The 27,907-nt window shown below is 39.5% G+C and overlaps 1 protein-coding gene across 16 annotated transcripts in view; it reads left to right on the plus strand.

Annotated features, from left to right (window-relative positions):
- Positions 1-27,907, plus strand: part of ANKS1B (ankyrin repeat and sterile alpha motif domain containing 1B) — a 404,705-nt gene that overhangs the window by 342,747 nt on the left and 34,051 nt on the right. For 8 of the 16 annotated variants that reach the window (XM_041474291.1, XM_041474292.1, XM_041474293.1 and 5 more), the window contains 2 exons: positions 13,032-13,139; positions 18,377-18,556. The exons of 3 other annotated variants lie outside the window; for them this stretch is intronic. In XM_041474291.1, coding sequence (XP_041330225.1) covers positions 13,032-13,139; positions 18,377-18,556 — 288 coding nt within the window. The remainder of the gene's footprint in view (positions 1-13,031; positions 13,140-18,376; positions 18,557-27,907) is intronic. 5 more of the 16 variants (XM_041474299.1, XM_041474300.1, XM_041474302.1 and 2 more) reach the window with 1 other exon arrangement.

A 27,907-nucleotide genomic window follows, 5' to 3' on the forward strand; every position in this document is an offset into this window, starting at 1 on the left:
TTTTGTCATTTGTTTGCTTTCCCCAAACATGGATGTGGAGGAATCCCTGGCCTGTACAAGGTCTTATTTCCCATTGGTCTGTAAGACAAATGTAGATTGTAATGTTCCACAGTCCTAGCTCTCTCTGAAGATGGGAGCATTCCTTGATGTCTGAGATGAAGCCAGAGATGAAACATGCAGCAATGCATTCAGCATGACCCTGTTTGCAGCAGTGGAGCTCCGAGCAGGCAGAGCACACTGGGCTGGTGGTAGGAAAATTTGTGCACTGTAGCATTCCACTGTGCTTCAAACTCCTCCATCCCTAAGCCTACCAGCATCCTGGTTTTGAGCTGGAGCTTCTGTCTCAGTCCCCAGAAGGCTCTGCCAGCTGATTGCTGTTGTCTGGGAGCAGTCTTGAAATTCCAGGGAGCTAGTTAGTGCACTGTGCTCTGTTCCTTGTTTTCCAGACTGATATACACATATCCTGAGCAATTCTGAAGAGCCAGTACATTCAGTGTTTTCTTTTCACCCAGAGGGTGGCTGGGCTCTGGAACAGGCTCCCCAGGGAAGTGGGCACAGCACCAGCCTGAGAGAGCTCAAGAAGTGTTTGGACAGTGCTCCGAGGCACTGGGTGTGACTCGTGGGGTGTCCTGTGCAGGGCCAGGAGCTGGACTCGATGACCCTGATGGGTCCCTTCCAACTCAGCTTATTCTATGGTTCTGTGATTTGAAAATGTTTTGCTAATTTTACGTGTAATACTCGATCTTCAAGTGTGAAGAATCTGGAGCATTTTCCCCAGTCTGTCCGTGCCACACTTTGATGGCAAACACCTGCCTGCAGCACTGTTCTGCTGGTTCTGGCCTTTGGGCCCATAGGCAGGGAGGGCACCCGGCTCCCGGGGCTCAGCAGGAGCTTCAGTGCTTGGTAAATTCCTTGTGGTCAGTGTTCATTCATGAAAGATCACTGGACCAAGTTTAGGGTGATACACAGAAAAAGTTCCTGAAAATGAAGAAACTTACCACTGCTAAGTAAGCCTGTGGTTTTTAATGTAGAAATATAACATTTCAAAAGCATATTTTAAATTCAACACATTTCCTTACAGTTGTGTTCAGAAATTTGGTTTACTTATGTAGTTGAGTATCTGAGAAAAATCTGTTTGAAAGGAAAATATGGACACAAAATATGAATGGAAAATATTTTATGATTCAAAGGTTCTTACAGCAGAAACAAGTAAGTTTAAATGTCAGGATTCTTAAAATGAATAAAGGCTTACACTCTTCTAGGTCCAGATCTGGATCACAAATACAGTAATGATTAAAAAACCCACATAAATGAGATGTATGCTTGAATAGTAGTCTTTCTAAAACTATATTTAACAGTGACTAAATTTAGGCTTACTGACTAATTTGAAAAGCCAAAATGTTATTTAATTCTCTAGTACAACTCAGAAATACATTTTAAGTAAGTCATGTGAACATACCCTAGGTGGCTGCATATTAGAACATAGCAAATATGTAGGTTACATTATCATCTAATTGTCCATAATAAGAGTTTTTTTCTCTTTGCTTGTTATTCATTTAAATCTACTCTTCTGATTCATCATTAATCACAGTTCATGTGGTGATTTGGTGTAAAATGCTCATGACAGGATTTCTTGTTGTAGTGACTTAATGTGATGTGTACAGTGCACGTTTGTGACAAGATCATACAGAAACTTGATTGCCTTCACAATAATGCCTCTGGCTATTACACCTAATATAAATTAAGATATATAAACATACATGTAAACTAATCTTTTTTTGCTGTAGCAAAACATGTCATCCCAAAAAAAAATATGGATTTTCATGGCATTATTTCTGATCTGAAAGGTGATTATTTAACATTGTAGTAACATTTGTAAAATAGGATTTAAATAGAGTATGATCTTCATAATGCATAAATGGGCTGAATCAGTTATATAAGATTTAACTGAAGAAATGTGAAAGTGATTTATTTTGAAAGTACAGATCACATGAGAATATAATGAGCTCTGAGTATATCACTGAGCAGCACTATGGGGGAATAATTTGGGCGGGAGGACAAGAGCTGCTGGGTATTTGACTGAACATCAGTCAACAACAGAACACCAAAAAAGAATGTTGTGCATAGTAGCAAGAGGAGTGTGTTTAAAAACTTGTAGATTTCTGTCCCCTAGCACCATTCCCTTCATATTTCAGCTGGCATAATATGTTTTTACATTGTATTCTTTATGTCCACTTAAATAAACTAGGAAAAGAAAACAAATTTCTATTTTTGGTAGGAGAGTTTTACAAAATTGTATGTATGTTACAATAAATGACTTGCAGAAGAAAGTAAAACTGTTCAAAATGATGAATTATTGTCAGAAATCAGTGAGGACAGAACAAGATATATAGAAGTGACCATTTAGGTTAAATATTAACAAAAAAACATAATTCAAGAATCAGAGGGGTTAGTTGTTGCATTAAGGATATTTATAATCATAGGATCATTTGGGTAGGAAAAGACCTCTAAGATGATTGAGCCCAACTCTTAAGCAGCTAACAATGCTAAGTTTAAGTTAGCACTGCCACGATATTTGCTGAATTATAAAATTAGAATTATAAAAAGACATGACTAGAGATTGGGGAGATTCTTGACAATATTCAGTGTGGTTTAGAAATCATAATAGATGTGATTCTGGGTGTCTGACTTCTCGCAGCTTGGGACAACTCTCCTGCAGTTAGCTGAAGGCACAGGTTTGATAAGTCTTTTTGGTTTCATGGAGGTCCAAATATCCCCTCCTGCAATACTCTGCAAAAAAGGGCCTGCTGGTGTTACTGTTACTGATGGGAAAAGTGAGGAATGGAATCTTGGAACTCTCATTCCTTTTTTTGACTTTATTTTATGGGTTGGATGGAGTTAGGATAAAGAACAAGAAAATCAAAGCATGAGCCATGGAGGTGATGTTTATCATCCGTTTGAAGAGAACCTGACTTTTTCAGGAACTTTTGATAAGGCTGAAAAGAAAAAGGAGAAAGAGGAGAGGTGCAGAAGACCTGCTGCTCTACCCTGTATGAGTAGTCAGTCCTGTACAGCCCTTCTCACTGGAAAAATTCAAATAGAATTTGTAGCAAGAAAGCCTTTCCCATGACAACCCATTCATTGGTGGGTTTTGACAGAATGCTTCATTAATAATGGATCTGCCCAAACTGTGGATTCAGAAGCATACATCTTTTATATTCTTTTTCATTTGTAAAATAACTTTAAGGACAAGAAGTTTGAGATGACCAAAACTTTACCAGTTTTCACTGTTAATAAGTTTGGTTTACCTTTTTTTTTAACCATAGTACAAAATCAGCCTCATGTTTGGAGAGCTCTTCAGTACAGCTTGCTTTTTTCTAATTTGGTAATGTACAAAAATGTTTCTTTCTTAAGCCAGACTAATGTTGAATGTTTAATGAAGGAATCTGCATAAGATGTGTAAGATCTGAACTGCCTTGTGGTTTCGATCTCTCTCAAATCATGCAGACAGTAATCTTTTCTGCTGGAATTCGTTGTGTTGCTCAGAGCCACATGGGAAGAATTTACTTGAGCTATTGACGAATGAATATTTTTGCCACTTTATTTGTATCCTTTTGTAACACCACTTTTTGATGGTATTCCTTCCTGCTCTTACCTCAAAGCGTGAAAGAAAAAGATATTTTGAGAAATGCTTTTGCTGTCCCCTTGCTGCCCCTGGCAGAGTTAATCCAGCCATCCTGCTGTGCTTATAGAGCCTGTTCCTTCCCACCCACGGTGCTTCCTCCTCAGAGATTAAGAGTCAAAGTACAGGATGATGCTGGCTCTGCCTGTGATGTATGATTCCGCTCTGCCATGGTGGCCATTGCCTTTTTTAAGATAAGGACTATCATTGATACTGTCGTGACAGCATTAAGGCTACGAACAAAGCCAGGATATAAGGGAGAACTAATAGCTTTTTTAAAGCCATATCATGAAAGTGTGCTAGATTTGGGGTTAAGAATCTGGCAAACAGTGTCACAGTCCAAAGTGAATGTAGATTAGTCAAAGTTTCTCTTAATTTATTTAAAGCAGGCTGATCAGTCAGACTACCTGAAAGAAATCAGTAGACTACTTTAGCTGGAGTTGAGATTAATTGGTAGCTTTTGTGTATGCAGTAGCTTCTTCCGTTTGGCGTTAAAGAGTGAGGTTGATGAAGGTGGATGGGAGTGTGAAGCCTGGGGAGAGGGGCTGGCATTTGATTCAATAATTGTTTAGTGAGCAAACCAAAAATAGTAAAAATAGTAAAAGATGTCTGAAAAAATAATTAGGTGGTGAATTTTTTTTATTAATTATTTTTATGCTAATGTTGTATGTCACAACATAACCTATACTGGTTATTCAAAGCTTATTCTGGTTATCAGTTATTCAAAGTTTATTCTTCTAGGGAGTGTCCCTGCTGGAAGAAAAGTGATGAAATTGGTCAGATGGTTGTTGCTACAGTGCAGGTAGAGCGATAATTGAGGATCCTCTTTACACCATGTCATATCTGTTGGTGCGTATTTCTTGTAAATTAATGAAATTAAGATCTTCATAGTGGTGACAGTCCTGGATGGCATAACACATGGTGACCAAAACCAAAGTTAAAGCTGCCTATGACAAGCATGTCACAAAATGTGTTCTTTCTTCAGTGTGCCAAGCACTCAACAACCGTGGTGTGGCTGAGGGTAAGCAGGCACTCTGCAGTAGGGTGAGTCCCCACTGATAACTGTTAATCCAAGAGCTGCTGCGCAGTCAAATGCATGAGCTTATAGACCATGGTTTCTGTTAAAGCATTTGCTTTATGTCTCTTTGCAGTCTTTTTTAATACTAGCTGCCTTCCTCTTTTGGGTGGTCTGTTGTGAAGGAAGCTGCAGTTTCCCTGTAGTGGGTTCATCTTGTGTTTGGCTCGTGCTGCTGTAAGCACAAGCAGCTGCTGAAAATGAGATTTCCACCCCTTCTTCTTTCCTCCGTCTCTGGCTGTACTTTCCAGCACATTTACTTGTGCCAACGGTAGCATTTCTGTGATCAAGGAACAAAGGAGACGAGGAACTGGCCATACAGAGAGCTGCTCCCTGCCCACCTCCCAGGTCTGGTGTTGGATCCCAGGAGTGAGATCCCTGGGAGGTTGCTCTGTTGCAAGTGGTCCCACTGCAGCTCAGAACCCCTCCTGTTGAACCAAACCCTGATATTTCTTTCTGCAGATCTTTCTTCTAAGGAAGCAGTTCCACACAGTTTTCATGAGATTTATAGGACAATGCACCTGTATTTTGGCAGTGAATTGGGATGGGTTGTGGCCTCAGCATCATGCTGTCAGTTCATAGTAGTAGAGTACTGACATTACCAGTGCTTGTATCAAAGCCTACAAACACTTTTCAGATTTTTATCATGATGATACTTTTACAACTTTTTCCCTTACAAAGTGGGTAAATATTAATGTTAGCAGTAGAGCAATAATGCATTGTCATATTTGACAATAATGCAGTGTCATTGTCATGTAACTCTGGGATGTACGCTGCTGTAAGGGATAAGTGTATTTTGGATTGCTGTATGTCCTGTATGAGCATGGCGCTTGTCCAGAGAAGGGCAACAGAGCTGAGGAAGGGTCTGGAGCACAAATCTGATGAGGAGTGGCTGAGGGAGCTGGGGGTGTTTAGTCTGGAGAAGAGTGGGCTCAGGGGGAACCTTATTGCTCTCAACAACCACCCGACAGGAGGCTGTAGCCAGGTTGGCCTGGTTGGCCTCTTCTCCCCAGTTACAAGTGACAGGACAAGAGGAAATCACCTCAAGCTGCACCAGGGGAGGTTTAGTTTGGATATTAGGAAAAAATTTCTTCACCAAAACCATTGTCAAGCAGTGGCACAGGCTGCCTAGGGAAGTGGTGGAGTCACCATTCCTGAAAATATTTAGAAGACGTGCAGATGTGGCACTTAGGGCCATAGTCTAGTGTTGGACCTGGCAGTTTTAGTTCTGTGGTTGGACTCAGTGGCCTTAAGAGCCTTTCCCAACTTAAATGATTTCCATGATTCTGTGGTTCTATCATAGCAGAGCCGGAATGAAGCTACAGCCTCTGTGCATAGATCTGGCTTGAACTAAATATTCAGGAGTGGAATCTATGTTTTTAATGTGAATGTTTTACAATACAGAAAAATAGTTTTACTACACTGAAATAATTATGATGCAGAAGTAATTAGGTCTTCATGCATACATCGGTTAACTGGCAAATATACTGAGAAGCTAAGTCTGTTCTGAATAGCATTTCTTTAACATGTGTTCTGATCCTCAGTCCAGGTTCTTCTCTCCATTGTTTGGGTTTTCCTTCTGTATGTTGGTAACAGTCTTTCTGCACTCATTGTATATCTAAATAATGCTGATTTTAAAGAAAAATAAAAAACCAGAGGGACTTTCATTAAACTCTAGTGGTAGAAATTATTTAACACCATCTTAGGTTTTTCACTATTTTTTCTGCAATTTTTATCAGACTATATAATTGCACAATATAGAAGTAAACAATTTCCAATCTTAATATATTAATATCTTTATAATTAACTGATAGTATTCACATGTTGCAGAGCTTACCTTTTCATGACAGCCTTGGTTATGACTGTGAGCTAGAGTAATCTGCATTTTTACTCCAGGCAGTGAATGGTTATTTGCTTCTTCTGATATTATAAAAACTCTCATTACTCTATGCTATTAGAAGGTTTTTTTAAAAAAAATCCCATTTACTTAGTAAGCAAATGTTCCATTCTTTAAATGGGCTTGAATGTTTGTTTTTTTTTCCTTTTGCTTGGAATTAAGTCTGCAGTGAAAATAGATCAAAATCGGGGGGAAAAAAAAAGGATCCATTTTAAAGCTATTAAAATTTTCTATAGAGATTTTTATTTATATTTTATTTCTCATTAAATGAGCTGTATTTCATGCTTGTGTACAGATTAATGCGCTTTGCTGAAAATTGCCTATTAAAAATAGATAAATAAATTATTAGCTCATTATGAAATTTGTTGTAGTACCAGTAACTTTAATTATAATTTATCTACTGTGTAAGTAATCCTGCAAAATATTGCGGGGCAACATACTGGGATTGCAATTGCTCTCCTCTAGTGCTATATGATTAACACTGAAGACCTCAAGGAGTAAGTGCTCCTGGTCTCTGTGACCACCCATTCTTCAGATCTCATCTGAACCAGTAACTGGATCTGTCAGTAGCCCAACACACAGGTGAAAATGCAAGTCCTCAGTGGAAGGAACAGTCTATCTTGTAGCACACAATTTGGGAATGTGTTCCACCTTTCAAATTGTCTAATATTTTTTCTACTTACTTCCTATGAAAATGGAATGTTTTCCTTTATGTACAGACCTGCTTAGTGCTTGACTTCACATAAATAATATTTTCAGCCTTGTCTCTTAGTATATGTAATCATTGGAACAATCTTGGATTGTATAGATAACAGATCTTTAGGATTTCTGATTTATGGGAGTTTGAGACTAATGTGACAAAAATGCACATATGTGATGTTTATCATTACATCTGAGGCTTGTAAAATGATTGAACTGTAACTTATTTCTTAAGAGGCCATATATTTAACTTTTTTATTAAAAAATTGTTTTTCAAAAACAGTCCAGCGTGTAGCCTGAGGCACATCCTCAGGAGTCAAAGTGGCCAGGTGTCAGTTTCAGCCAGGTCTCATTTCACTGTATTTTCCTAGATTTTTAAAAGGAATTATTAAATAGATTTTTTTTCACTGAAATATTAATGTTTATTGATTACAAGCACAAAATTACTGTTACTATTTTTATCTTTAGTGGAATCAAAGTACTAGCACCTAGGTATTTTCCGTTAGCCAATTTGGAAAACACTTTAATGATAAAAATGGCTTGATTGGCCAAGTTGGGGGCAAAGTCTGTCCTGAGAACCCCTACAAAAAATAATGAATTCTCACCTGCCTCAGTCTGACATGTGGTGGCAATGGCAAGTTTACCTGGAGGAGACTCCTGGCCCTTGCTTTCTCAATGCCCTTAAATGGAAATCTGCATCTCAATTATTTATTTGATTGATAGGGGACCAAACAAAGATCAGTTCCTCATGATAACTTATAGAAATGGGAATAGAAGACAGCCATTGGCTTTGTGAAATGCTGTCATCAAGACAACCGACATCTGTTAACAGCTGGGTAATTAATTCCAGAGGATTGTGATGCATATTTCATATCCTTATGATATGAAATCATTATGATATGAAATAATAAGTCTCTTACATAAACACTTGCTTCCCCTGCAGTTGTGGACAGCAGAGAAGTTGCAGCAAGGCTCTGACCAGCAGGATGCTTTGGTGCTTCTCTGTTGCCATGTGCTAAGAAAGAGCATAAAGTATCCCCGTGTGAAAAATGCAATAGAAGTCTAATATGATTTTACTGGATTTGGCTTTTCTGGTGCTGCTAAAGCCACTGGGCATTCATAGAATCACTGAGTGGTTTGGGTTGAAGGGGGTTTTGAAGAGCGCCCAGTTCCATGTCCCTTGGCATGGGGGCCAGCTCCCACTAGATGAGGTTGCTCAGAGCCCCATCCCGCCTGGCCTCGAGCGCTCCTAGGGATGGGACATCCACAACTTCTCTGGGCAACCTGTTCCAGTGCCTCACTATCCTCACTGTAAAGAATTTCCTTTTAATATCTAATCTAAACCTGCCCTCCTTGAGTTTTAAGTATCATAGCTGACTTGGGACTATTTAATTTTCAAAATATACCAATTATTACACAAGTAATCTTGATCAGTATGCAGAATATAGAGGTTTTTGACCTTTTTTATTTGTTGGGGAGTTTTGTTGGTATGTTTGTTTTAACTGTTAACACTGACAGCAGTTCTGTGGTTAAGATCTGTAAAATTGACCCTGAAAATTTATACAAGAAGTATGTTTAATCCTTTTATAATTTTCAATTAAACCAATCCCGTTGGTCAGGTCTGGGGTCACTTGCTGGGTATTCTGGGCCCTGCCATGTTTTAGGATTAGCCCTCTAAGGCAGCATTGTGAGAGAAGAAGGGTAATAATCAAATGTATCCCTTCATCTGTAATTCCAGATAGCTTGGAGTTTATTTCAATATGAGCAACAGTAAAATGGTTAATAATATTGATTTTAGCAAGTGTTTTGAGCTAGGAAGATCCCACTTTTTTGGCTTGCATTTACCATTTTTTTTCTTGAATTCTGATGTCTGATGCTGCTACCAGAGAATCACTAGCACTGTTCTGATCACTCTTTAATTTTATATTTTGTAGGTGGTTCCTAGTGTCCAATTGCTGCTATACATTTAGTCCAGACCTCTTGTGCTATTATGATCTAATTTTAGCCCATACAAAATTTTTTCAGATTATTCCAAAAGAAGGAGAATTAATGTCTTGAATTTCAGTAATCTTTGTAATATTCTGGAAAAAAAAAATAGCAGAATCATACAGTATTACAGTATTGAATATTATTATTCAATTAGAGAAAAGATCAGGCAGAAGAATGTTGCAGAAATAAAGCTCATTTTTAGGTGGAATAACTTGTTAATTCCAGCATTTGCACATACACAGTCATCAGGGAGTTATTGGGCTACATGTATCTTTTGAAACATCTGTCAACTAAGCTAGAGATCTAAATGCAAAGTGTTACATTGGTTATATTTCTGGATTTCTTACATTTCCTAGTGGAATTTCATTTTGTATGCTAATCATTGCAGAGTACAGAAGAAAAAATAAGATTAAATTTTTGTGCATGTGTCAGTGCTTTGGATGAATGACTTACCCCATTCTCTTTTAATTGTGTTGCAACATCAAATACATGAAATGGAGTAGTATCATTCTTGTCTCGGGTATCCTGCTGCCAGTGTGGAAAAAAGCATGTCATGTCCATGCTTTTTTTTTTTTTTTTCCTTTTGTCCCAGTGATGAAATAACGTACTGTGGACAGCCTTGAGCTACTCTGAGCAGTTTGATGACGTGTTGTTGCTGATTCCTGCAGCCACACTGCAAAACTCATGTCATTGTTGTGTAGTAAGTGGGCTGCAATTCATTTGACAGAATGCCTCACTGCTGACACTTAGGTGCACTGTATTGACTGGCTTATTCAGTGTTAGTTCAGTGTTCACTGTAACCTGATTTATAGCAATTATATACCAGGAAAGCTAACTTGTGGGCTGTTTAAGTGCAAGACTTTCAACAGTAACATATTTCTATGGTACTGCTTTAGGCAGCTGTACCATTCCACAATGTTGACCTATATTGGTGGTATTTGACATTTTTGATAAATACTGTCAAGGATAATCCATCACAGTACGAGTTTCCAGAGTTTCTGGATGTTTGTTAAACCCTCATAACTCAAATATAGAAGTGTTTCAGAAAACAGTGTTTTACATTGAGAAACAGGTTTTCCAAGTAAGAAAATTGCTAGGGAGTAATTTCCAGAAGAATACAGCTGTCTTCAGTTAACAGAGTATGTGCTCCAGATGAGACTGGGATGCAGCTGCCTGTTGCCTGGGGACCATATGTTTCTTAGGTTGCATCGTTAAATCCCTCCCATTCACATTTGGGGTGACCCCCATTATAATAGAAAAACAAAATGTGGAGTAAGCTTAGCAGTGCCTATGGTGTTTAAAAATCTGTATTACTTTCAACTTGAGAACAGTTTTTGAAATAATTTAGTCATTGAGACCTGTCTGCTGATCTCTTATGGTGCAGTCCCTCAAGACTCATGTCTTTCTCTCCCGTTGTTCAACAGCTCTGTGAAGTCAAAGAAAATTGCTTTGTGTGGTTTGATATAGCTAATAAGGCAGTCAGAGTGCTGAGGACCTTGAAACAACCCAAAGAACTTTAGCTTGGCTTAAAAATCTCTGGATAAATTATCTTGTTGATGGGGAAGCATTATGAAAAAAAGCAAGTTCACTGAAGTGCATTACTTGAGTAATGCTTAAAGCAGCTGTAGTTCATTCACGTGTTTCACATAGTTAAATACAGAGATAAACTGTGCACCCTTCTGTTTAACACTCAGTGTAAACTGAATACATAACTAAGTCTCCTGCATGCCTCAGGCATTTCTCTGTGTGCTGCATTATCTCAGCTTTGCTCATGCTTCTCTAGATTTAGGCTGAAAGGATAGCACATTGCAGGTTCGTGGGTCTGCAGCTTGTGTCCGCTGCTGAGCTGCAGGGTCTGCAGCAGCCCTGTAAGCTGCCTCTCAGAGGAAGGCCTCCATCTGCTTCATGTCACAGCCCATCGCTCTGGAGATGTGGGCAGCAAAGAGGTCATTGATGTTCAGCAGTATCAGATAGCACAGAGACATCTAACAGAGGAAACGTGGATGGATTCGTGTGCACATGGATGGGCAGGATAATGGATGGGTAGGCATGGATACCGGAATAATGACAGCGTGTTGCTGTCCCATATTTTGAGATACTGCATCTAAGAGATGTAGCAGGGGAGTTGCTGGGGTTTGGGTCTTGTTTGTTCTCATGAATTGCAGCTCTTAGTGCTAGTGCTTAAGCTGAGGTAGTTGTTCATTTAAGATGTAGCATTTCCAGGTTTTTTGGGGACTATTACTTTTTCTAGGTTGAGTGAGAACTTCCTCTCAGCTGAAGGGTGTTGACACACGGTGGTCCTAAATATAGTGGGAAGTACTGTTTTCTGAGAGGGAATGGAGGCAGCTCTGGAGTATGAAACCACATGTACAGTCTGGAGGAGTTATGTAAGGACACTGCTGTTTGCAGAGCAGAGGCTTTGCTGCTACAATTAGTGCTGCTATACACTACAGCCATTAAAGAATACCATTGAAATATGTTATTTTTCTCACCAATACTTAAAATTTCCAACTCGCTGCTTCTGCTTCCTGAGAGCAGTGGTGGTTTTGTATGAGGCAAGGACACAGAGAAATACAAATGAGGAGTAGTTGGTGTAAATTTGGGGCAACTTTTTGGCAACCTTCTCAGAGTTTGGGCAAGCATAAACGTATTCACTGATGGACCCATTTCTTTGAGATTTTGCATCTGATAAAAAAAGTAATACTTTTACAGGGTAAAAGTTTGTCCACCCAATGTTTCTTACACAAGGATGATTCTACATAATAAAACAAACTGTGTGAGATATTTTGAGATTACCTGTGTGCATGAATCTACACATACTGGTAGCCAAGGGCAACCCTCAAACCACAGCCGAAAGGCAAAGGATGGATTTACTTCATTGCCTTGATAACCACACCAGGTGACAGAGGGACAGGGACATGGCTCCATTGTAGCTGGCAGGAGGGATGGGGAGGGCTCCTGTCTCTCTTTAACACAAGGCTTCCCCCATGTCTGTGAGAGTGTGTTATTTCTCCACAGGACTTCCACTTCTCAAAACAGGCAGGGGATGAACAACATTCGGCATAATAAATGGACTTTTCCCACACCAGCAATTTTAGCATTCCCAGCTGCAAGGTCACTTTGAGAGAAACTATTCCTTCCTCCTCTGCCAAATCTTGCAGTTTTAACTCTTTCCTAGCCTATGAAAGGCATTTAAAAGTTGTAACATTTACTCATCATACAATTCCTTTTTTCCCTTCTTGCCTCCTCTAAGCATTCTCTGGCTGTTTCTCACTCTTTTCCTCATCCATCCCATGAGTCACTGTAATCCTCATCACTCACTGTTTGCATGCATCTTTGCATTTCCTTCTCCAATCTTGTCATCCCCTTCCCTTTTTTTCTTCCTGCTCTTCTGCCATCTCTTCATTTCATTTTTGTTTCCTCTTTACTCATGTTTGAGTCTGGTTTTTTCAGTTTTCCACACCTATACATGCTCTAGTTTCTCCCTTCATTTTATAGTGTTTTTCCTCTGATCTCACCTCTTATTTTCTCTGCTGATTGTTTGCCTTGCACGGTTCCCTGTCTGCTCAGCCTGTCTTGAGGTCTAACTTGTTAAAAGGTTTAAAGAGAAAATGGCTTCAATCTGAGTGGATGTTCATGTAATGGTTGCCATGTGCTCTTTTAATGATGTATTTTTGATATTATTTCAGGTCTTAAAAATTAGCTTGATTGGCCACCGGAAGCGTGTTCTGGCATCTTTGGGAGACAGGCTTCACGAAGATCCTCCTCAGAAACCACCTCGGTCAATAACCCTCAGGGTGAGTCCCCATGAAAATTTGTTTGCATTTCCTGACAAGTCTGCAAGGGTTTCCATTAAAACAATTGCTGCTTTGAGTGGGATTCAACTTACCTCCCTTCACAGTTGTACATTATGGACATCTTAGGCTGCTCTGTCACACCTCTCCATATGGCCAGCAGAGATATATTGACATTTTTACATGGTGATCTGTATGACCCATTTCAGATGTCTGCCTTAGGATATGTAAAATCTTAGAAGTATCAGCTTATCTTTGCTAAGGAAACTGGCTCAGGACCAGGGATGTAAAAGGTGCACATCTTCACCTGCCCGCAGGATTCCCAGCCCAGCTGATCAATATTGCAGGAGAGTTACCATTTTACTTTCATGTTTTCAAATGTTTGCACTTACTTTTCAGACATATGCTTTAAGCTTTCTTTAAGGAGAACACCTTGAAAGTATTGAGATAAAAATGTCATTAAGGTGTCTCTGTATATCAAAAGTTCCATCATGTTTTTAATTTTCATCTGTATTCCCTCTTTCAGAAACCTTGTTGCAACGTCCCTGAGGTTTTTCCACACTTGACCACATTTAATCTCCTCTCATTACACCACCTTCCCTCAGTTTCTCCAATCCAATGCCTTTGCTTACTTGTTGTCTGCTATTTTTACCAAGTTGTGGTCTGATGGCCACTTCCTACTGCGTTCTGTCCAACAGAGTTCATAGCAACATTTTTATTTTGATATTTTAGGTCACACCTTTCGCATTTGATTGGATCCATTATTTTCATGAGGCTATATTTCTGACAGGAATCTTGTTTGGGATTAAATTTCAAAATGTCAGAGAGTGTCTGTGCTCCCAGGTTAAATTTCCTGGTGTAAAGAGAAATACAGAAAGACAGAATGAGGGCTTATTTTTAAGCATATTTAAAATTTCTGTGACCAGCCTGTTTTCACCCTGCTTATTCTCAGACATTTTAGATCCAACCCCTTAATTCAAGCTATTCCCAATGCCATATTTTAAAAGGTCTGACAAATCTGTAATGTTCTCTAAGGCACATTGCACAAACGTGTGGATGTTTTTCCTGTATTTTATTTTTATGTATTTTGTGAATGATTCCTGATGCATGGCAGGTGTTAAAACACTCCAAGGAAAAAGAAATAGATAAAAAGGCAGACTTTTTTGCTGAATGCCTTCAATACTCTGGACTGGATAATTAATTCCTACTGAGCAAGTGGGAAAGTTTCCACAGTCCACATTCTTGGTCAGGACTGTATATTCTCAGTTGATACGGAAGAGAAAACTGGATGTCCTCCATCTGTAGTCAGAATGATAAAAAGTAGTCTGCTGCTGCACAGCTAGAGTTACTGATGCGGGCCAGTGCTAAATGTCATTTATCACCTCCTGGAATTGGAGTCTTCACAGAGAATCCTAAAGAGGAGGACATGCGTTTGGAATGAAGTTTCTCTTTCCCATCAACTGCTGCTATGCCATTTCACACAAAACAAAGACATAGTGTTTAGTTTGTAGTCTGCAATAATTTGTATCTTGAAAATTGGCTTAGATAAACTGTCTGCTGCTGCTGTAAGATTGATTTATATAGAATCACTGAACAGTTTGGATTAGAAGGAACCTTAAAGATCATCGAGTTTCAACCCTCTTTGCCATGGGCAGGAGCACTTTCCACTAGATCAGGCTGCTCTACATCAGTAGAAAAGATAGTTTGTTATTTTAAAGTCAACTTTTAAGTTCCCAAGCTCAAGCTAAGCAATGCTAGTGCTTCATCTTTTTTGACTGTTTTTGTATTAGCTTTTAAAATATTTCAAAGTAGAAGGTTAAATATTGATAAAAAGCAAAAATTCCTTAAAATCTTAAAAATATCCACAACATATTTTATTCCCTGTTGTGTGTTACTGTGTACTAAGGAAACACTATTTTGATTTCAAATATACTATATTCAAATATATGTATGTTATATATATTGCATAGATATACACACAGACAATATACAAATATACTTTTCTATACACAAAAGTATAGAAATTGCTGGATCTTGGGTTACCTATGCAATCTTGCTTTTTTTCCTTGAATGCATCCTTTCCTTGAGTAATCTTTAATTACAGGACCAGTTTCCATGTTCTCCATGGAAGCCATTCCTCACCCAGTCAGCACTGGAGGCCAGAATTTAAACTGAAGGACCAACAATTTTGGCAGAAAATTTGGAGAAATGTTGCAATAGTAATGACACAAGAATTAGTTCACTGGAGAGAATTCCTGGTTTCATGTTAGACAAACATCTGTGGGACATGAAGTGTGCCCAGGCAGCTTGGGAAAGGATCTCTTAAGCTCCCTTCCAGCCCTGACCTCTGTGGTTCCAGGTGTACATGAGCAGCAGGTCTCAGAGGGGATGAGGCAGATTTTGAGAGTGAAATATGTGATCAGACATCCCTGCAGGTGATGTGTCCCTGCTTTCACAGCCAGGTAGAAACACGATATGAGTACCTGGTTACTGACAGTAGCGTGGTACTGAGGCCATGGTAGCACCTGCAAGGGTGTCCGTGCCTGGTCTGCAGGTTTGTTCAAGGAGGTGAAAAGGTGGGTATGGAGTGAGGAAGAGGAATGAAGGAAGAATGGGAGACAGGCTCATGATTAAAGGAATAGCTGAACCTATGAAACTATAGACTTACACCTGTTTCTGCCACAAAAAATTTGGATAATTCGTGGTAAGTTATTTAATTAATTGCCTCCTAAACAGACACTAATTGTACGTTACTGACAATCTGCATATTTGACTGGAGTCTTGAGTCTGATTTATACAAGTGCTGAGTACACAGTGCTGAAAATTAGATCAACAGACGTGGAGTTTGGAACTCAAGCACTTGGGAAATCGAACAATAGATGTTGTAATTGAGTGACTGATACTTTCTAACCTTTGTTGTCTGAGTGTCTCTGGTCACCCACACTAAAGCAGTGATTATGAAATGCCAGAAGTCGCAGGTGTGGTGAAAATTAATTGACTGACATTTGTAAAGCACTTATGAGCATCATGACTATGACGATATTAATCGTCTTATCTTCAGAGCAGGATTTTAAAAGGGTTTAGGAGAGAGATTTGGGGCCATGAATCGAGGCAAGAATAAAATACTGACTACACGGTAACTAATGATAACACGGTGCTGAGTAGATGACAACACGCTGCACAGTTGAGGATCCATCTGTGCTGTGAAGGACAACTTTGAGAAAATAGCATAAAATTGTACAATGACATACTGTTCCATAATGCAGAGGCACAGTAATTCTTTTATTTCTTGAGTTGGTAGTTCTTGTCTCTATTGCCTTGCCAGCAATCTTCCAAAAAAATCTCAGAGTGAATTTCCTCCTCATATGCAGTTTGTTAAAATATGAAAATCTCGATGAGGGCTGGACTCTCTGTGTTCATCTGTCACTTTGATACACTGGTGGCCCTGCAGCAGTGGGTGAATCCTGATTCAGAGCAGAGAGAGGTTACCCTCCTGGCTGAAGCAGCAGGTAGCACTCACTAAAGAGGATCTTGTTGGTGCCCATGTATTCAGGTTATTTTCAGAGCAGAGGTGTGTGCACCATGTTGTTAGGCCCAGGGAGAGTGGGTTTTAGAGGTTATGCCTCACCAAACCTACTGAGCATGTGCAGAATACAGCTTTCCAGAAGCTTTTAACTGGGCCAAATGTAGGTGGATTTTTGTGAAGGAGGGAAAAGATTATTCCTAAGAGGAAAATACTCTTTTCTTTGCCCTGGGAAATGTCAAGTGCTTGTCTCAGATCATAGGAAAGCCAGAGAATTTTTTTTAAGAAATTGAAATCCCAGTTAATTAAAAATTACTAAAGAGCTATATTTTCCTAACATTTTTCTTGCTGGCAACATGAAAAATACTAATCCATTACTGTGATTGCAAGGAATAATGTGACATAGACTCCTACACTTCAAATATTGACATCAGGCATTACTATGACTTGAACTTTCCTTTCCATTTGGAAGAGATTACAAGTCTCTGATTTCTTACACCAGATCTTGTTTCTTAACAGCATGGAGTAAAGTACCTTGATGCTTTTCAGAGCTGGGCTTGCTTCAGTGTAATAATGCATGAATCATCCGCTTTAATTCTCTCTTTAAATAAAAAGGCAGAACTTTTTTACCATCCACACTGGGGCAGGTTTTTGCTTGCTCCACCATCTTCAGGTTCCCTCTTGTTGCTGAGTATTGAAATAGAGCATTGCAGCAGCAAGTGGTTTAGAGAAAGTCTGCACTGAGCAGACCTGCTCCTGGGCACGTTCTGCCCAGTACGCCACATCCCGAGAGAGGAACATTTCCCGTTCAGTTGCTGTGGAAGTGTTTTCCTGCTCACACAGGGTGGTGCTGGTGCAGACTGGACAGTGCACTGTAGCTCCCTGCTCCTGCTGATGGAGCTCCAAGAGAATGTGGGACGCTGGACCTGGACACCAATGTTTGCAGCTGGTTGAACGAGTCATGTCATGCGCCTGAGACTGGGTGTTTCCAAACATACAGCACCATGTCTGGCTGTGGGCAGTGTGGTGGCAGATCCTGGTGAAATGTACACCAGGAGGACCTGTCTATTTATTAGGTAGCACCTGTGTATTAGTTCTGTGTTGTATTTGCACACTGACTGATACAGGGTTACAGTTCAGTAGAGGTAACAAGAAAAGAAGTATTTGTACTCTGACACTTTCATGCATTCCAGGAATTGGTATTTAGCTTGTGTCTGATACCTGGTACTTCAAGTTAAAATGGATGTTCTGCAAAACCTATAAAAATTGCAACAAAATGTCTATACTGTGTAAATGGGCATGCATTTCTTTTTTCCAGGAAGAGGTGTTGCTGGTGTTCAAATCATTTTCACTGCTCAGAAGCGGTGAGAATGTATTTCATCTTACAAATAGCTAATCCTAAATAATGACTTTATTTGGGCCTTGACAAGAAGTAGCTCACTGTTTTATCTCTAGGAGAGAGTATATATTACACAAGGAGCTTTTGGGAAGGAAATTTGCCACTAGTTCATGTAATCAATGAACTATTTTTCCTTCTAAGTGGGCTCTGCACTTCAGGTAGCAAATCTCAAAAGTTCCTCCACAGTAACCTCTACTGCAGGAATTGTTCCATTTTTTTTTTTTTTAGTGTGAGCAATTCAAATGCACTTTTAAATGTGTGATTTGAAGACAGCAATCTGCTGTTCTTCTTATGCTGCATTTTTCTTTCTCTGTCTAGGAACCCAGTGGTAACCACACTCCTCCTCAGTTGTCTCCATCACTTAGCCAAAGCACTTTCACTACTGGTGGCTCCCTGGACGTTCCCCACATTATCATGCAGGGCGATGCAAGGAGAAGAAGAAATGAAAACTATTTTGATGACATTCCCCGGTCAAAGCTGGAGAGGCAGATGGCACAGGTAGGACTAAAACCGGTGCCGTTAAAAGTCTGGGCCTTGCTGCTTTTGGTTACAGGACTAATCCTGACCACAGTAGTGGGTTGGATACGAGGGCTGAGTTGTAAACAGCAAAGGTTGACAGTTTTTCCAAGCTGTCCGTTCCAGCTCTCTATATTTCAAGCAGTGTAAATTGATGTGTTGATGTATAATTTCTCCTCAGAGGTCTGAGGGTGTTTAGATGCATGGAGGCTGAGATGATGGTGGCTGCTGTGCACCAGAGTGTGCAGTCTTCCCCCAGCACTGACTCTGCCCCTCATTTTCATAATAAGGTGCAGATTCCTGAAATTCTGAGCAGCCTAGATCAAAGTAAGCTTGCATCAGTTCACTGCTGGAAACTCAGAGGACTTGAAGGTTGATGTTTGCTGCATTTATTGATGGGAAGGGTCAGTATTCTGCAAAACGGTGATCTGGGGATATATTTGGATTATTTAAAAATAAGATTTAACTATGCAAAAAATTATTTGAATAGCACTAGACTCAACTGCGTGTTAAACTGTTCATGAAAGAAAACTTAAGGTGGCCTCCATGTCTAAATTTTTTTCACCCAACCACTGAAAGAGTACTGATAACTTTAAATTAAGCGTACATTGAGTGATGCCACAGAACCATAGAACCATGTGGGATGGAAAAGACCCTTAAGGTCTTCAACCCTTAACTCAGCACTGCCATGTTCACCACTAAGCCATGTCCCAGACAGCCACACCTACATGTTTTTTGAACAATTCCAGGGATGATGATTGAACTACTTCCCTGGACAGCTCACTCCACTGCCTGACCACCCCGTTCAGTCAAGAAATTTTTCCTAATGTTCAAGCTAAAGCACAGTAAATTATGACGTGGACAGTCTGTTGGTGAAAATGCTTTAGAATGAGCTCAACGGGTTTTCAGTGATACTTATGATGATGAAAGACAGCCAGGTCTTATGCTGCATGCTGGAAACAGGACTTTGATTTGCCTTCAGAAGCAGATGGGCAGCCAGGGCAGTTCCTGGAGCAACTCATTCCACGAAAGACCAGGTTGCTGCATGCTTCCCTGCATGAGGCTTCCCAGCAGTGGCTCTGCCTGCCACAACCCAAAATAGAGCCTCTGTCCAAAATTCAGCCTCAAAATGGAAACAGCTATGCAAATAACTGTATTATAATGAACAAAAGGCTGCAGTCTGTCAGCTAATTACATGAACAAGAAGTAATTAAATAAAAACAAAGAAAACAATGTGCTGCCATTACCTGGGAAGACAGAAACAAATTGAATTCCATTTGTTCTGAGGACATTTCTAGGGAAGTGAAATTGCATTTGGTTGGGTGGGGCTGTTGCCTTGCCCTTTTTTAATCTAATTTTCTGCTATAAAATCTTCTTGTACAGAATTAAGGAGAAAGTTGCTGAGTGAATGAGCTTGTTCTCAAACCAAAGTTGGCTGGGCTTTTGTGGCAAGAATATGGTTGAGCTGAAGTCCAGCAAAGAAAAGACAGGCTCTTAACATGAAAATATTTCTTGAAGGTCATGAAATTTAGGTGTTTGAGCAAAAATGGATATTTGCTTGTGGCTGAATACACTGGTTTGTCTGATTAGTTCATTTTATCACTTTGCTCACAAATCCCTATGCTCACTACCTCTTTTAGTCACTAGCATTGAAGATAAAAAATTAAACAAAACAAAACAAAAAAAAATACCCTATGCTAACAATTCTTTTTTACTCCATTTCACTCCTTTCTTTTACTGATATTCCCAAGAGGTATGGCATACTCTAATAAATGGCACTTGGATATTTTCTTTGTGTTGTTGAATACTGCATTTTCAGAAGGACTGATACATGTCCAAAGAGAAAACTGAGCAGTTATTACTCACACCACTCCAAATTCCTGTACAACCAATTAAGTGCTTAAGGGATTTTTTTTGTTGATGGGTTTTTTTGGGGGGTTTTCGTTGGTTGGGTGGGTGAGTGGACGATTGGTTTTTGGGATTGGTTTTCTTTTTTTTTTTTTTTTTTTTTTTTTTTTTTGGGGTTTTTTTTTTTTTTTTTTTTTTGGGGTTTTTTTTTTTTTTTTTTTTGTTTTTTTGGGGTTTTTTTTCTGTTGTTGTTGTGGGTGTGTACCCACTGAATGGATGACTTTAGTGCCTTTTTTCTAATTTTAACCATTGAATATAGCTGTCATCCTTTGGGACTCCAAATGGGAAAATGGATTCAGATTAAATCCATAAAACCGTGGTTTGTGTTGTTCCCTGGACTCCAATCTGTTTGAAGTCTTTTTCAGCTCTGTCCCCAAATTCTGCATTCCTGATGTATGTAAAATTCCCTTTGACTTTAATGGGAAAGTCAATGACTCCCTCTGGTGATCATTCTCAATAAATTGGATTCACCCCATTAAGAGGCTAATCAGGGATTTCTTCAACCATTCTAGCCCAAAAATAGTTTCTTAAATTTATTTTGTGCAATGTGTGCTGTGCCAAAATGAGCTATATTTCCTTCAGTCTTTTCCCACAAAGCCTCTTTGAAATTAAAAGTAAAATAATTGTTTCTGCAAAGTGAAGGAGATCCAACTGATTCTTAACACGAACCTTCTGCTCTGTGTGTTTTGGGGTTTTTTGGGTTTTTCTTTCATCTAGCAGCTTTCTCCTTGCAGTTTGCTGGTTCCTTTGGCTTGTGTCAGATCAGCAGCAACTTCTGAACTGATACCAGCCAGCTTCCCAGCTACAATTCTTTTCACATACAGAATGATCTAGAGGAATTATTTGAATTGCTTTGAGAATGTTCTTTTGTCTTAACCCTTTCTTTGCTAGGCTGTTTGCATGCTGCTGTATGAATCTGCATGTGTACTGGATGCTATAGTTCACAAATGTGCATAAAGACATCTTGGATGCTGTGGTGTTTTGGAAGTTTTAGGTATGTTGTGGATGATGAGATTAGTGGGTGTTTTTATGGCCTTGAAGAAGAGGCCAACATGATATTGCAAACTGATTTATTATATTGCTTTCATTAACTTGATTTTATTTAAAAATGTTAGAATGAGACTATCTTATCCTTAATTTAAAAAAAAATCTGAAGATATTTTGATGAAACTGGATATTTCTATCTTTACTATGGCCTGTGTTTCCACTAAACTGTTACAGGGAGTCATCAATCATGTTGATCTTTGCATCAATCAACCAGTATTTCTTAAAGAATGAGCGCAGCAGCTTAAATCTGTTTTCCTTTGATGTGCTAGATGTGTTTAAACAGTTCTCCAAACCATAATCAAATCTGCTTGTAAGTAATACAACTCTTGGTTTCCTGGAGGAAGCACTGATTTAAATTTACTTAATGTGGGTGGTTTTGTCTCAAGGCCAGCATGTACCTTCATTTACAGTTCCCTAGCAGACTATTTGTGCCCTAAGGGGAAAATTGTAATATAAACAATGAGTCTAACCAATTTAGATTCCCCAATGGAATAGGTTTGGTCATCCAACCCCCACATTGATGATCCAGCTCTGAAAGTCTGTGATGTCTGGTTGTATAAGTCATAACTGCCAATACGGTAATACAGAAGGTTGTGAGATGGTTTGTTTTCCAAAAAAATAAAAGGAGAAAAAAAATCTAGGAAGAAATTAATAATCTGAGTCATCATTAGCTGTGGATGTTGAATTTTGAGCCTGCAAACTATAGGTTAGTATGATCAAATTAACGTAGTTTAAAATAGCTGAGATTGTTCTTAAGATTGCCTAAACCTTTAAAATAGAACTGAAATCATGCTGGCAAAGCTTGAGTACTTTGGAACCAAAATCGATAGGAGGAGGAGTCCCCTTGATGGGACTGGGCTCTTCATTCACCCCTGAAGTAGGTGCAGGGAAGAGCTTTGGAGACTGAAAGGATTCATAGCCAAGTTCATTAAAAGGCATCAGTCAAAACATCACCTTTTTAGGATTTTCAATTCTCCAGGCAGGAGAGAAGCTTTAGGTACTAGCTGCAAGCATATTCTAGACTGCCAGCCCCAAGGCACTGGCTATTTGTTGCACCAGCCAGTGGCATAAGGTGCTTTTAGCCACCCTGGTCCATAAGACCTTCTTGCCGTGGTGCTCCGAGCTCTGCACCCTGCCCTGAGCCAGGAGTGAGGAACAAAAACATCTTTACCATGGCAGCCATGCAGGGAGGTGAAGGAAGCACCCCTGCCCATGGCACTCCTTGCAAAAGGAGAGCTGGGGCAGGTGTGCCCTGGTGCTGTCACACGCCCTGAGCCTGCGGCACAGCCCGAGCTGGGAGAGGTCTGTCCTCTTGGGAGCCTCTCTGGGGACAGCTCCAGCCTGTGTCTGCCTCTGGCAGGACAAACTGGCAGTGAGTCAGAGTAAGCTTTCTAGTAGAATAAACTTAGTCATGGCCAGTATGGGCACCCCAGAGGGCTGTCATGGATGGAAGAGATCTTTTTAAGATCTGAGGGAGTTGAAAAATTTATTCACAAAGGCTGACAGGAGAAGTTCTTTCCCAGAGTTGCTGAACTCAGACTTAATTTTGAAAGCCTTTCTGGGTGCTTCAGTCACATGGTCGCGCGGCTCTTGGGGTTTTTTAAATGCTTTTTTAATTTAATTTTTTTTTTGTCCTAAAATGCAAGACGGCTTCAATGTAAGGTCATTGTAATGACTGCACAGTAAGTGTGAAGTAAATTTGTCCTGATTGTTGGGATTCTGCCTTTTAACATTATTTTGTAAGATACAATAATTCATTGCTGGGTTAGGATTGATATGCAGGGGACAATAATTTAAATGGATTTAGTACAACAGATTCTTTAACAGAAGAGGAGAAATGTCATAAAAACAAAAAATATAATTAGATTAGGATTGATATGCAGGGACAATCATTTAAATGGATTTAGTACAACAAATTCTTTTACAGAAGAGGAGAAATGTCATAAAAACAAAAAATATAATTAGCAAAGGCAAATTTATATTAAAATTGTGAAATAATTTTGTTTATTTCTGAAATAATACTTTCAATAAAATTAGCAAAGACAAATTTATATTAAAATTGTGAAATAATTTTGTTTATTTCTGAAATAATACTTTCAACTCAGCAATGTCTTCAAATACTTCATAGATACTAATGCTTTTGTATTTCCAGTGCACTGTGGGGCTGTGATTTAGGAAAGCTGACATACAGGGATGTTGCTGGTTGTATAAGATGATACAGAAAGTTTGAAGAAGCCTAAAATAAGGAAGTCATCTTTAGTTTTGCAACTTTAAACCACAGTATGACATTTTCTATTTACTTGTTTCATGTTTGTTTTCTCATCTCCTTGGCTTTTGAAGGATTTAAATATTACTGTGAGTGAGGAAAAATATGCCCAAGAGAATACTGGTGTGTAAAATGAGATTATCTAAGAAGCAGGGAAGAAGTTTTTGGTGTTTTTTTTTATCAATGGTTGAAATTACTCATGAAATATCAGAATTCTTTACTAGTTGATTTATGAAGCAATAAATACAAAAATATGGGCATCTAGATTCATTCTCTTGTTACTTCTTAGGCTACTTATTTCCTTTTTTTATAAGCATAAAATAGTTTGTTTTGGGAGGAGAAATAGACAGCTATCTAAAAAAAAGTCAAATCTAAACAAAATTCTCTAAGGTTCATATTTTAGGTGTATTATATTTTTCATATGGAAAGACGACTGAACTGTGACGACCTTCAATTTAACATCAAAAGAAAAATGCTTGACTACATCTATTGCTGGCATTGGATTTGTAATTCACACAGGTGCAAGCACCACAGACGGCTGGATCTTGATCTGTAAATTTCAGCTCGTTTTCATCCATAGATCCCTTGAGAATTGTGTATTTCACAGAATCACAGAACCATCACTGGGTTGGATCATCTAGTTCCAACCTCCCTGCTCTGAGCAGGGACACTTCCCACTAGAGCAGGTTTCTCAAAGCCCTATCCACCATGGCCTTGAACACTTCCATGGATGGGGTATCCAACACTTCTCTGGGCAATGGACAAGTAAACCAATAAAGACATTATAAGAAGTCTTCTTAATTTCTGCCTGAATAGAGAGAGAGAATTTTTTCAAGAATGTTTCAGGAGCTAACATTTTAGAACTGAATTGATGTGAGGTGGATCATTCCTACAAGCTGTTTCAGCAAGTGGAGTTAAGGAAGCCTCTTCTATATTCAGTATTAATGATCCAAACTTTAGCTGTAAATACCACGCCAGGAAAAGGACAAACGTTCTTTATTAATTTACTGGTTTTCACACTCGGTCTTGTGAACTAGAAGTTTTACATTGAAAAGATTTTATGAAAACTGAATTTTAATATCTAATATTTACTGCTGGGAAAAAGCTGTGCTTAGGGTTTGAGGTGCTTTTCTCAACAAAAAGAGCGTTTTTGTTGTTTGGGGGCATTTTTTTGCAGAAAGGTAGATACCTATAGTCTGATAAACTTCCTTGGTGTTTGTCCAGAAGTTTGTATCCTCTTTGCAAGGCTAAGAGGTTGGGATACACTGGAAGCTGGCAGCATCAGCAGAAGGGGTATTGTCAATGAGAAGGAGCTCACCCATTACTCACTTCTTGCCTGCAAGAGAGTCAGACCTAGGGGCCCAGTTGTTGTCTGGAAATTTTCATGTAAAGTATTTTCAGGAGAAGAGGAAGAAATACACCAATGCAAAATGTAGTTCTATTTTTTTTTTTTTTGGAAGAAGAATTTGCAGTTATTTCTGCTAGTAAGGCAAGCTCTCCCCAGAGCTTTGAGAGCATTTAGGGATGCAGCATCTACTTTTATTAAATACCTGAGGTTTTTTATATGGGAGAAGGAAATTCAGCAAAGGGCCACCGTTGGCTGGGACCTGAAGCAGTTGCCCTCTGAGGAGAGTCTGAACAACCATGGCTGGCTGGAGAAGATGTGGCTTTGGGTACTAAGACTGAAGAGGGACTCTGGGTGCCACAAGGAACTTTCTCCCCGTATGGACAGGAAAGCAGGGGGACAGGTTGTTCGCAGAATCTGTTCAATCTCTGTCGTTGAGGTTTGCAGGATGAAGCCCTGAGAAATCTGGTCTCATCTCACAGCTGCTCCTGCTTTGAGCTGGAGTTGGAGTGGAGCTTTCCTGAGCTTCCTTGCAGCATGAATTATCCTGTGATTTATATCCTTATTCTTTTGGAAGACTGCTCTTTCTAATTTGAAGTATACTAAAACTTTCAGGTCTTTTTTGACCTCCCCCAACCTAAATCACTTTGCTAATTTATTTGCTATTTTGTTTCTCTGTGTAATCCTACTAAATTTCATCTGACTGATCTGTCGTTCATCAGAGCTGTTTTCAGTTCTTACCCCATTCTGAGGAGTCCCTCACTTCTGGATCCTCCTTAGAGAGCACTGGCGCTCCTCCAAGCCACAGCATGGAGCAGGTCCTTGCAGATTGCCTCAACATGTTCAGTCCACTTGTGCTTAAATACCAATAATCGTTCTTGAAACATGCTGCATCAGGAGTCACACAGTGTCCAAGTCTTGCTGTACTTCTCCTTGCTGCTGCTGATTTAATTGGCCAGTTTTCCAACACAGGAAGGAAATTTGATCTGAGATGATTCATTCTGAAGGACCTCATTGTGAACATCTTGAATTTTTCTTGGTGCATAGAAACTGTCTTGGTAGCACATGGCAGGCAATATTACACTTTTTGTTTGTTATTCTCAATAATGTATGCACAGATATAAATATACACATTTATACATATATTCCTGAGCATTTATTTCAGATGGCCAGATCATCAGGAGTGATGTCAGAAGGTCATGAAAACCAGGGAATGATGACTGGATTTTTAAACTTTTCTAGTCACTTACTGGTCCCTGCAGTTAGGCTGGCTGTAACCTTCTGAACCTTCATTTTGTCCCATCTTAAATACTCTTTTAGGCCTTCTTTGGTCTGTAGCAGGCACAGGGCCTTCAAGGCCTCCTTGGAGGTCAGAATGCCTGAGCTAGGAAATGCCAAGTCACGATGACTCGGGCCTTAGAAGCCCCTCTCTTCCGCCTTTCGGACCCTGCTTATCTCTCTGTAAGCCTATAGGTCACTTTCCCCTGACCCTTTCTATTGGACAGTTTTCAAAACCTCTGTAGGGTATAAAAACCCCTGATTCTGCCTGGTTCGGGAGAAGAGGCTGTCACTGAGAACCTTCGTGGGACACCCTAATAAAGAATCCTGCGGAACCTTACACAGCGCTTCTCCTCTCTCTCCCTGCGTCTGCTGCCCTCGGCCCAAGCAAGCCAAAAGAGCTGATAATCACACAGAGCTGATAATCACTAAGAGCTGAAATCACTTGAGCTTGCTTGGCTGCCTGCAGCTAGGAATGGCTTGGGAGATCAGACCAAGTCTGAGCCTCCACTGAGACTATCCTGGCCTCGGCAGTCCACCGGGTGCAGCCCGGCTGGAACCTACCGGGTTAAATTGGTCCTTTAGTGTATTCTGTGGATTTTCAAGAATAATTACTCCTAATTTAGATAAATCTTTAACATCTAACATGCCACTGAGAGAAACTCATTGAGCTGTAATGAATACATCTGGACTGCCTTCTACACAGCTCCTGCTGCTCCTCTATGTGCTCTCCAGGTATTCTTTTCTGCCACTTAGAAAACATTTCATTTCTATAATCAGTCTTATAGTTACTTTTTTTCTTCAGATTATCAGCCATGTTTTCCTAGTCTATAAGGAGGAAGCCTAAAGTTTGCCCTGGATAATTCTTTTCACCCTTCCTTTGCCCCTCCTGCCTGTCAGAGTTGTGTTCCACCGTGACTAGACAGGGAAACCTTTTATGCATGGGACACCACAAGGCATATGATAGCACGGTCTTGCTGTGACATTACTTGTAAGCATTTATCTTTTGGGAACTATTAAGATAAGGGCATATTTGATACTAATCAGGCAATAGATGTTGCTATTGTTTTGCTCTTCTTTGCCATATTACTTAGGAAAATGTTCTTTGTTAAACTCTTCCACAGAACCTCTGCGTCAGTGGTATTGGGTGCCCAAGTGTATTTGTGTTTATTGTGGTAGAAGTGTATGCACAGATTGAATTCTTTAGGGTTTTTTTGAGAGCATATGTTTTGGGAGCTGAAAATTGTGAGCATTTGAAGTCTAATCCACATTCTTCTTTCTACTGCCTATTTTTTGGCCTCAGATAATCACTTAACCTTTCTCCTTGCCTTGGTTCCTTCTTCTCCACCACACGGGTATGCAACTTTAGGTACTTCTCACGGGTATTTCATAATTCATTAAAAATTTTAAGTACTTTGAAGATATAAACTATGTATATAGTAAATGCTAAATATTTCTACAAGGGTGCAAGGAAAAGGTTGATTTCTGA

This window comes from Pyrgilauda ruficollis, unplaced genomic scaffold (assembly GCF_017590135.1).
Source record: "Pyrgilauda ruficollis isolate IOZ18807 unplaced genomic scaffold, ASM1759013v1 scaffold32, whole genome shotgun sequence".
In the NCBI taxonomy this organism is placed as follows: Eukaryota; Metazoa; Chordata; class Aves; order Passeriformes; family Passeridae; genus Pyrgilauda; species Pyrgilauda ruficollis.